Genomic DNA, 12,432 nt, shown 5'->3' with positions numbered 1-12,432 from the left:
AATGATAAATTGCCAATTTAATTTTTCTTTAAGGTTTTCCATATAATAAATTGCAAGAGCGTATTCTGCACTTACAAGTACTGGACTATGATAAATTCAGTAGAAATGATGCAATAGGTGAAGTGAATATACCATTATGTGACATTGAGCTTGCCAAAGAAACTACGTATTGGAAAAACCTGTTACCAAGCAAAAAATCGGCTGTAAGTCTACTTTGTTATTATACAATTAACACGATCTTAAAGGCCCATTTACACTAGGACGATAACGATCGACGATAAATATGTATTTTGACACATACCGGAAACGAATGAGTGGCCTAGGACACAACCAGACAACATAATTACAATAAAGTACGAAAATTCGAAAAAATGGGGGTAAGATAAGGTGTGAGATAAATTCCAGTCAAATTAAAAAACCTATCAGTGTAGGAGGATAAAAGGGACTGGTAAAATGTAAAAGTTAAAGTTATTTTACTTAGCCAAAAACTGGTGTGGTAATCTGTTGACAGCGTGAGGTGAAGAGGATGAGGTGCTCACGCTGTCAAAAGATGATTGCGAGGGTGCCCCGCAATCACATGATTTTTCATTACATAAAACAAAAGAAATCTAATCTAGTGTAAATGGGCCTTAAGGGGGCAACCAAAGGAGTAACTGGTGCTGCTAATACATAGTTTTTAGTAATATAATTGAATATACAGTATCCTAGATCTGGTGGTGAAACAAAGTCTTCTTGGATAAGGACTATAAACCATTGGCCCAGTTACCTGTTTAAAAATTGTTAGATCCCTATCTGATACACAGTTTTATTCATGAGTTATTAGTCCCACAATTAATTGGTATATCATATATTATTACTGTTGGTAGTTTTTACTAATATGCAATGCTGAAGTTATTTACACATTTAGTACTGTATTAAGAGTAAGAATGTATTGTGTGGAAAATCTCAATAATTTCTATATACTATACTCTATATAGTAGAATAGTGAGGGTTAGAGATAGCAAACATGACTAATACTCATTATTTTACATTTTAAAGAGTAATTATAGTACATTGAATAATAAAATAGCTTTTAACATTGATGTGTTGTCCTTCTTAAGTCCATACACATAAATCATGTGTTCAATAAAGAGTACTTGTAACTATAAGAAACTAAACCTTACCTTCAAGTGATTAAGTCCAATATAGCTACTAATAGGTAAAGTAATTCCAGTGTATAAGATGGAGTTGTATTATAAGAGTAGGCCTCTACACAAAAAGGTGTGGCCTTATTGTAGGTAGAAACACACTGTCCAGCAGTAGGGAATACAACAATATAGCAACAAGTAGAACAAAGCATAACAAATGTAGACATGTGCTAGTGCTGTATTTAAATTAGGATGCAAATTAGCAAGGCTCAAGAGGATATGAAACTACTAGCAACAGTAATCTTGAAAAGAAAAAAATAATAAAGAAGGAAAACAGCAACAATCATAACCAACATTTTCATTATTATCATCATTCTCATATCCTTATCATCCTCATCATTATCATCCTCATCATATCATTTATCATCATCTTCATTATCATCTTCATTATCATCATCCTCATATCATTATCATTAACATCATCATATCATTATCTTCATTATCATCATCCTCATATCATTATCATCATCAACATCATTATATCATTTATCATCATATCATGTATCACCATCTTCATTATCATCATCCACATATCATTATCATTAAAATCATATTAACATCATTGTATCATTTATCATCATCTTCATTTTCATCATCCTCATATTATTATCATCATCAACATCATTATATCATTTATCATCATATCATGTATCACCATTTTCATTCATTATCATCATCCTCATATCATTATCATCATTAACATCATCATATCATTTATCATCATCCTCATATCATTATCATCATCAACATCATTATATCATTTATCATCATTATGTCATGTATCATTATCTTCATTATCATTCTCATTTAGTTTTATCATCATCATCAACACTATCAATATCATTCAACATCACTAATATTTCATTATCATCATCATATCATTTATCACCATCTTTATATCATCCTCATATCATTTATTATCATCATCATCATCATCATTATATCATCATTTATTGTATTGTATTGATCATCATCTTCATTATTATTCTCACTCCGGTTTCATCATCATCAACATACTGTATATCAACATTGTTTATCCTCACCACCAATATTATCATCACTCAGCTAAATTATCAGTTTTCATTCAAGCATTATACAGTGCTCATGTTTCACATTTAAAAGCATTTTCTGTCTTTTCAAGTTAATATCAATACCACTACAATCGTATTGTTATGAACCTTCATCCAAAGTATTAAATCTTTTGTTTATTTATCATCAGGTCAGGTCTGCTAATTACTAACCCCCAGTGTTCCTAGCTAGATTCTACTCAAATTTACATAAGTGTTTCCGAACAAAATCTTTCAATATGTACATATTTACATTACAAGGCAATTAGTAAAATTAACGCAGTTGTCATAGCGATTTTTGTAAGCATCTTAGGCATCATCTATTGACTAGATGAAATATATCGTTATCGACTGACAAATTAACGCACCATTCATAACAAAATTCTGACATACCATTTTCCTCTGGGCAAGGAAATGGAGTGTTACAAACTTAATCCAAGTACAGCAACTAAGAATAATATAAATATGAATATATAGATACTTGCTTAAAAATAAAAAAATTATCGACCTAACAAGTAAGATCAATAAAAGGTTGTGTGTAAGGTTATTTTTTTTCTATGTAGAAATTAATTTTGACATTTTGTTGAATGTATAATTTTAATTAATTATTATTTTCCTATAAAACTAACTAAATAGAACATATCTGAAATAACAAATATTGGTTGGCATGTGTGTGTGTGTGTGTCTGTGATGTGTATGTGTATGTTCAGTTATGTTTACGTTCAGTTATGTTTACATTTATATATAATATAAGTATATAATATTCTTACTTCCCAATATACAAGTTTTCAGTTGGATTTTTTTTTCCAATTGATAGATAACTTTCTTGGGTTTTTTGCCTCTTTCATTTTTTTATATAACTGAATCACCTTTTTCATACATTATGATTTACTGTATTATAACTCTAAAAAAAAATATAAAATATCAGAAATTATAATGTTTTACTTAAATATGAATATGAATGAAATAAATGTTTATTTGAATTGAATATTCTGTATACAGTATATTCATACAATTGAACATTTAAAAAACAAAACATTTACATTTGAAACAGATGAATTATGATAGTAGAACATTCAAGACATTAAGCATTTTTGGAGATGAAATTGATGAATGTAAAAAAAAATACTACTGTAAACTATTTAAAATTAGTGCTTCTTTAAATTATAGATTTTGAGTTCTCTTCTATTACAATTACATATACATTCTCACAGATTTCTTTACCTTATCGTTTCAAACAAATTTATTAAATGTCAATATATCACCAGGCGGTTTAGAATTAATGTTCTTTGCCTGTTGTGTTTATATATATTATTATAATTTATATATTAAATAGTGCTTATAATATTCATTTAAGGAGTGTCCATGGTCTAAAGCCTAAGCCAGCACTATTTGAGCCATAGATAATTTAGTTAGATTTGAAGCCATTCGAACATGGTGATTTTTATGTTCAATTCTACGTTTTTACGATATTTTATTCCTATTGTTCCTGATTGAATCAGCTTCCACCAAGAAGATTTATATAATCATATAAATTGAGCTTTAAAGCCTACTTTTCACCTGTTGTCTTTTTGCTATCATTATGTTCAGTGAGAAAGCCTAATAAATCCTTAAAACAGTCAGCTATATGCTCTGTTTCAGAATAAATAAATTATCTTATTCATTGGAACTGATGTTCATCAGTTCTGTTATACTACATTATTGAGTGGATGACCCATTTTAGTATGAAAGGGTTGATATAAAACAGGGCTGCACTGCCTTAGAAAAAAGCATGTTAAAAAATTGTATTTTTACATTTATAATTGTGTCATCCGATAGGGAATAATGTACAAGTATGTTTGTAAAACATACAACATTATTAAATTTGCTTTCTGACAACAGAAAAAATGTTACCATGCTGTTGTGAGAAAAACCTTTAATAAGTTGTGAAATAGTAAATAGGTTGAAATTAATGTATTTTAATATTATATATTTTTTTAGGGCAAGCTGGGTGATGTTCTATTTTCAATCATGTATGTACCCTCGCAAGGCCAACTAACAATAGTAATAATGAAATGCAGGAATCTTCAAGCTAAGGATATAACAGGCAAATCGGGTAAAGTTGCATTTCATTTTCAGTTTATTAAAAGACTCCTGTATAACCACTGGTTGGGGAAGTGTATTTACTGAAATATACTAGGTTGTCCTGTAGGAGATATTTTGTATGAAAATGACTCCAATTTTCAGGGGTGAGCTTATATTACATATGTTATATTGACTGGGCTGAGGGGCATGGTTAAAAATAGTAGCCCTCAGTGATCTGGAGACTATGCTATAGTATGTCTCCAGATCACCCTACTGAAATCTCAGTCAATATTTGTTTTATATACTGTATCACACAATTTGTGTGTAGGCTAGGCCCTAGCCCGAAGCATAATATCTCTATGCCCGAAGCGAATCCATAACATGGACTTAGTTGGTGTAGGCCTTGTAGCTAGTGGCACAGTTCATCGTTCTTTCGCTGGGAAGAAGCAAACATCATCAAAAGGCCTAGATTTGATAATTCATCGCTTTCAGCTATGCAATAAATTTCTCCAAAGCATGCTTTATTTGTTTCTTCATATTTTAACTGGCCACTAAACTTACTAATTCTTCTAAGTCAGCCAACATCTAAAAGTTAAACCAGCTAGCTATATTCAACACACAATCACAATTGGTGTATAGGTCCGATTGTTATTTAGGATGAAACACGGACATGCATAGTTTAGTGGGGCTACAGTTGGGGGGGCATGGCAATAAATAGACCACCGATTAACCAATGAGGTGCCGGTATATAAATGTTTCTGTATGCCCGAGTAATCAACTTTCATTCATAAAAATATGAAGAAAAAAAATAATATGAAAAGAATGTTCTTGTATTAACCATATTAAAGTATTTCAATCTCATGTAATCTTTTTTTTTAAATTAATATCTATAGCAGGTATAGAATAATTATCATTTATCTGAGGTATGATTAATATTCTTGAATGTAATTTGTTTCATTATTTGCTTTTTTTTAAATGAAAAGATGGGATAAAATCACCCAAAATACAATCAATATTGGATTACATCTCGATTTATTAATCCAAAATAATTTGTTGGGCTTTTTTTATCTTATCAATAATTCATTCCTCATCTACCTTGATTTGATTTCAAATATTAAAATCTTTTTTCTGGGGTATATTATACCCTGACATTTTTAGGAAAAGCAATACTAGATAATCGTTAATCTTATTAATGTTCTAGATGTCAAATGAACATCAATTCAATTTTAAAATTGATACTTATTTCGCATAATCTATAAACAAAGGAAAGGAAGGAAAGGTCATATAGATCATATATTGTTCCTGCAATTTCAATATTTGTTCTTCAATTATCACTTTTTTTTAATTCTCCAAGTTTTGAAGAAAACAAATTTTAGTGGTAAACATTCCAAAACACAAACGGAGAGATATAAAACAAGTAAAAAGGTCCACCATGCGTATAAATTATTATTTTCCATCAGCATGGTCAATATTTAGTGTTGTGGCTATTGACATGGTCGACAATGCATGAAAAACAAGTCTGTTGTCTTAAGCTCCACAGCGAACTAATCGCACAGTTGACTGTGCCAATTGAAAATAATAAATGACAAGTACGATTGACCTAGGGGCTTTATGGATATGAGCTCTCATTGGCTAAACCTAGGGGCCCCTGAGCATGAGCAGCCTCAATGCAACCCAGCATTAGCCCCTTATGAGTGCTAAACCAGGGGGATTTTATCCCTGCGTTACACCACTGGATAGACCATTACGCCACTTCCAAAGTGAAATGGTAAGCTTCTTCAAGGACTAGGATGTGACTGAGTGTGACATAAAGTATTCCTTTTTATAATTTCTGTCTATTTTTCAGATCCATACGTCAAGATATGGCATATGTACAAAGGAAAACGTGTAGAGAAAAAGAAAACAACCGTGAAAAAATGCACCTTGAACCCGCTCTTCAACGAAGAATTTGTATTTGACGTTTCTTTGGACAAGATACGGGATACAAGCTTTATAATATCTGTACTGGATCGGGATCGATTATCAAAGAACGATGCCATAGGTAGCGTGTTGATAGGACACAAGACGTCGCCGTTAGAGATGAAACACTGGAATGAGATGTTTGCTAAAGCGCGCCAACCAATCGCTCAGTGGCACGTACTAAAAGACATGTCGTAATAGACGCACGCAGTGCAAGGATTGGAAAACAAAAATGTGATTGAGAGTAAAGAATATTCTGCATTTAGATATATTGCTGAGGTTGATATAACAGTTAAGAATGTGCAATGTACTAACATTAAAACTGAATAGGTGTGCTACCAAATGACATTGATTTGGCAGTCTGCATCTCAGTATGTCTGGTGCTTGCAACATGTATGGTGTGCCGGCAGAAGGCACAAGAAAATGCAACTGATGGTTGAAAGAAAGTCTTGAAATTGTGCAAGAGATCATATCAAGTCATGCTCCTAAAACTACTAAAGAGCTTTGACAGAGCAGAGAGAAAATGATTTTAATATTAAAGTCGTTTAAAAGAATCATTTTAATATTTCTTGTAACCCTCATGCTTTAGCACAATCCAGCCATGTTTCTAATTTCTGGTACCCACCCGCAAACTGTACCTATAGCTACCTGGTATCTATCATAAGCAACTTAGTTTATTGTTTAAGAAATTCAATACACATGTGTTTCTACTACAACCTAATTTCAAACTGGTTAGCATAAATGGTGTAACTGTTGTTGCTTCAAAAGCAGTACACCTTACTGTTATTGAAGAATAATCTTGGAATATATTTAAGATTTGTACCAAGGTGCTCGGATTAGAACAGTCTGTACTTTATATTAATCAACAAACTGTACGCTATCAACAATTTACCTAGCTAGACTAGCTAACGTTCCTATCCGTGATATTTCTGATAATTATTAGAATAACATAATGTGCTTTGCCATTTTTGCTATTTAATTTCATGATTTTCACTCTGATCAATAATCAGAAATAACCTAGCTAGCAAAAACCAATCTTAAGTGTTATTCTAAATAAGAATAATAAACATTAAGTGTTTTGCCTGTTTCACTATTTAATTTTTTGTCGTGATTTTCACCATAATAAATAATTGTACAGGGAATGCCTTGAGTTAAAACACTTGTTCTTTATACTTGTCTTTACATAGTTAGTTTAAGAACTTTAAATTGTGTGTAAAATGTTGACGTCGTTTTAGAAAATCCTCTTAAAACCCGCCTAAATGGTAATATCACGGAGAAATACATTCCCGATTAAATTTGCAGCATAGATTGTGTGAGAGTGTCACTCTTGCATATGTACAGTAATCTCATTAAATAGCATTGTGCTGTTTAATGTATCCTAGACAATTTTCTACAAAATTTGCAATATATTTACAGAGATTGTGTTTTAGCTTACATCTCAACTGCACCTGTATCATAGTATTACTTGATGCATATCAACAAATCATATGCTCTTTATTATTATTATTCTTACCGTCATGGGCATACTTAATATTAGAAATATTATATTAATATCAGAATATGATAGTGTAATGTATATTGTATAGAATTATTAAATTTATATGTGTATAAATATATATATATACATAAATCCTTGGTTGTTCGGTTTTACTATTTTTCATACATGTTGCACTTATTGGTTTTTTTTTAAGGTGCTAATTACAGAATATCTTTTATATAAACAGATCATTCCCAAAGAAAGTTACTTATTTACGTATTATACCACATCTTATTAAACAGAAACAAATGCATATTTCAATGAACACAGTGCAAACTGTAGTAGTAATTCCTTCAGTATTATTTTGTGTATCGTTGTGAAAACTAATTTTATATTTTTTTTACCTGAATTTGTAGAGTGTAAGTTTTCAACCACCATTTTAGTTGTCTTTACAATGGGAATAATAATTTTATAATTGTTGTTTTTACCTGCGCATGTAATGTATTTATCAAAATCGATCCGACACATTAGCAACATTCCACGGGACAACCATATTAGGTTAAAGTTTACAATGAAGCATTGACTTTGGTACAATACAATATTTGTTGATGATTTATAGCTGTTATGTTATTACTGTGTGTGAATATTCTTATATGATTGTTTACTAAAATACAGTAGTAGATTCTTATCTCTTATTTTGTATAGGTGTTATCGTAATTACTTATCTCTCCACGGAATACTTATATATTGTTTTTCCCGCTCGCAATACGATGATTATCCACAAACTACAAATTGGCTGCGTTATATTATACAGTACACTACTATTGCAAGTTTTCGTGTGAATTTTTGTAACACTAGAGAGATAAAAATAAATCTACATACATGGATGTCGAATTGGCTGGGGGAATCTTACATTTCTTGTATTTCAATTTATCAAGCACAAATAATGATTATTATAAGAAGCTTGCAATCCCACAGGGACATTCAAGACAAACATTATATATAATAAGATGACATGTATTGTCTGTATTATTAGTAAACTCAGTACTTGGTAAAAATATAATTTTATAATATTTACAATATTCTTTTTTATTTAAAGTTATGGATGCATTCATATCCGTTTATATGTGCTAATGAATAAAATGTATGATTTAATTTGTGCATTAATATTGTATTTCATTCAATAGATGAATATTATTTATTGATATATAATATGATTTATATATTCTGGGGATAAAACTGTACTGAATGTAAATAATCTGAATATTTATTTATCATTGTATTAAGTTATATACATAAATCTTTGGTGTATAAAATAATATAATACGTCGTATATTTACTATGTTCTATAGTCTTCTATCAGTTTAAGAATGAAATGTATAGTAATAATTTTACAGGTCTTGGTTTCAGCTAACCAGTGTGTAAGTCATCACTTTACAAAAAGAAAAAAAATTAATAAAATATACATTTTTACTCAATGGCCCTAAATAAATAATTATAACTTATGTTTGGTTATACAAAACGATAAACTGTTGAAATAGCTAATATTATATAATTGTAAATCACTATTGTGTAAACTATGTACTATATTCAGTGTATTTAAAACTTGTCTCACCTTATCTTTCATAGCTTACGATATTTAAATTTTATAAATACGGTATATAAATATATATATATATGTATAGAAAGTAATATCTTTGGCTGAATATTCATCCGAACGAATAGTTTCTTAAAACATATCCGCAAAAAATAAATACCCTACCACACAAACCGATTTTCTACCTTTAGATATCAGAATTTTCACCAGCCATGAAGCTATACAAAAGAATCTGTATGCATTGACCTATGACCTTTTGTCTTTGATTTTCAGCAGATAACGTTCTCTAAAGCTTGTCGACATTACCTACAGTATTTCATATTGCCTGTTTCATCTCTTTACTATCATGCCTCTGTTATATATGTATTCTTACCTACAGCAAATAAAGTGGATTTCATGTTTTGTTTATAAATTGTTGTTTTTTGTTTGTTTCTAAACTACTGTGTTACCAGCGATTTGAACCTAACCTCCCACAACAACTAAACCAAACTCACAAGATACAGTATACATACAGAATACATGAAAGATAATATATAGATTTTAAAAGTATAGTTAGAAAAAGTAAAACAGTGTTTAATACCAGGAAACTGACAAATGCTAATTCCAACATGCATGCATGTTTTCTGAAATACCATTATTACTCTTGTCTGGGATTTGAACTTAACACATTGATAATGCTGATAATGATAAAAAAATAAAATATAGTATACACAGAAAATAAATGCAAGAATATACATTATATAGATCTAATAATGCTAAAAGTAGGCTTATATAGAACAAGATAAAGAAAACAAACTGTGAAATGGATTTTCCAGAAAATACATTCACCGAGAGAGAGGGAGAAATTGGAATTACTTTCTATAACAATATACAGTGGCGTAATGGCTATGAGCACTCACTGGCTGAAACCAGGGCCCCAGAGGAAACAACAGGCATTAAAATATATAAAAAAACGCCCATGGCCTCCAGTGTTGGAGGGCCACTTAGGATCCCTAAACCAGGGGTCTCATGTCTCTGTGTTAAAACACTGACAATATATATATTGATTGTCTTCGTCTATCATCAATTATTTCACCAATAAGCAAATCAAATAAGATAATTTGAAAAATCCATTACATGAAAAATAATGAACTTCCAGTCATATTAGAGAACATAAATTTAATAATGACAATAATGAAAAAAAAACACAATGTATTATAATCTCTTTTGCTTTTTAATATAGTATAACCATGATACTTTTAATTAGCATAAATTCAATTAATTCATAATTTAGAAACGAGTGTTTAATAATTGAAACAGATGTTTTGAAACAATTATTATTTTTAATACCACAACCTACATATACTGACTTTCATTTGAAAAAAAAAAATTATATTTTCTAAATTAGACAAATACAAGGATAAAGCAGTAGAACACTACTCAAACTATAACATTATCTGATGTTTAAATCAAAGGAGAAATGATGTACCATAGGTAACAATTATTAATAATAAATATAAAAATAATATATAATAAAATAATGACAGAAACTACAAACAAAAACCTTTTTCTATTTTAGTACAGAAATGATAAAACAGCAAATTGATTGAAATTATGGAGGCTTCGAGAAAATATTGAACAAATCCCAATCACAAGTATGGTTGTGGAAAGACCGTTCATTTATACAATACCTTCTAGCACATTTAAGATGAAAATTTACGGCATAAGAAAATATTTTAAACAAAATTAACATTTTGGTTCAAAAAAAGGTTGTTACTAGGAGGGATTTAATTGTAAATAAAAAACAGAATGGTTATAAAAATATAAAGAAATGTTAAGCTCTGTCTACACTATCAAACTAGTAAAAACATGCCCAAATATGGTAGTGATACGACATCATCGTGTCCATATATGGGCACATCGCATTTTTTTGTCAAGTTTGATAGTGTATACAGAGCTTTAATGGCGTCGTCTTGTAGATTGAAGACGCATTTCTGTAAATGTATTCCAATATCTATAAAGCTAATAGAGAGTAATTCTATATCAAATTGCTTGCACTGTAATTTGATTTTAAAATAAATTTCATAATGGTAATGTATTCAGCATAGTACGTTGATTACTGAAGGAGGCCTTCAATCATAGGCCTTCGTGTCATATTTGTATAAGTTTATTTTGAATAGTAATGAGAATTTTTCATAAAATGAAAGATAAATATATTTTTTTATTTATTTTTTAAAATATATTTATACTGGGTGACCTCTTCGAAGACTGTTCTCTCAGAGTGCCCAGTTATGATCAGTGGCTGTGAGTGACAGTGTGTGTGTACTATTGAAAATTAATTTAGTTAAAGGCAGTAGTTGTTTGGACTCAAAATGTATAAAATTCATGTATGAGAACAGGTTGTTGCTCTTGACGGAGGAGCTTGGACATTCAGAATCAAATGAAGTGTGTGATTTACTATGATATAGTCATATACTCACACAATTGTAAAATAAAATGATGAACATTATAATAGAACATTTAATTTCATCATTTTTATTGACTTATCGTCTGAAAGAGGGATTATGTAAATAGAAAACAGATTTAAATTTTAAACACCCCACTAATTTCCTAAATGTGTGTATCACACACAATAAAAATAAATAATAATTATTGGTATCATGTTCGGAGGTATGAGATATCTGATGGGGAACACACCTTTAATCAAACGCCACATTTTATTAAATTTCTTCTAAATAGTGCTTTCAAAAGTAAAGCCCTGAAAATGAATACTGTAATAATAGAAATATAATTAAACTACAATTACTTAATTTTACCAATTTTAAAGTTTAAAGAAAATTTAAATATTATACTTACCTATATTAATATATATTTTAATTTAAAGCAAAAAAAAAATAAATCTTTAATACATTTAACACTGCTTTCCAGTAAACTGCTGTACAGACACAACACAATATTTTGAATGAATTTTTCTTACATGAAAGAAAAGTGAAAAAACGTTGAAACTCACCATACGTTTCGTTGTCTTTTCTTTTCATGTAACAAGAAAAATTCATTCAAAACATTATACATGAACACATCATCCATAGTTAATTTATGTTG

The 12,432-nt window shown here is 29.8% G+C and overlaps 2 protein-coding genes across 3 annotated transcripts in view; one reads left to right on the top strand and one right to left on the bottom strand.

Annotated features, from left to right (window-relative positions):
* The window catches only part of LOC144847402 (synaptotagmin-7-like), a 39,909-nt gene extending 30,152 nt beyond the window's left edge, over nt 1-9,757 (top strand). For both annotated transcript variants that reach the window (XM_078703750.1, XM_078703742.1), the window contains 3 exons: nt 34-203; nt 4,235-4,349; nt 6,165-9,757. In XM_078703750.1, the coding sequence (XP_078559876.1) occupies nt 34-203; nt 4,235-4,349; nt 6,165-6,475 (596 nt within the window). In that variant the 3' untranslated portion in view covers nt 6,476-9,757. The remainder of the gene's footprint in view (nt 1-33; nt 204-4,234; nt 4,350-6,164) is intronic.
* LOC144847367 (ADP-ribosylation factor GTPase-activating protein 2-like) overlaps nt 1-12,432 on the bottom strand; it is a 53,195-nt gene that overhangs the window by 16,240 nt on the left and 24,523 nt on the right. The gene's annotated exons all lie outside the window — the stretch shown is intronic.

Source organism: Antedon bifida, chromosome 1 (genome assembly GCF_963402885.1).
Source record: "Antedon bifida chromosome 1, ecAntBifi1.1, whole genome shotgun sequence".
Lineage (NCBI taxonomy): Eukaryota > Metazoa > Echinodermata > Crinoidea > Comatulida > Antedonidae > Antedon > Antedon bifida.
The sequence above is the reverse complement of the archived record's forward strand: the minus strand, read 5'-3'. Positions and strand labels throughout refer to the sequence as shown.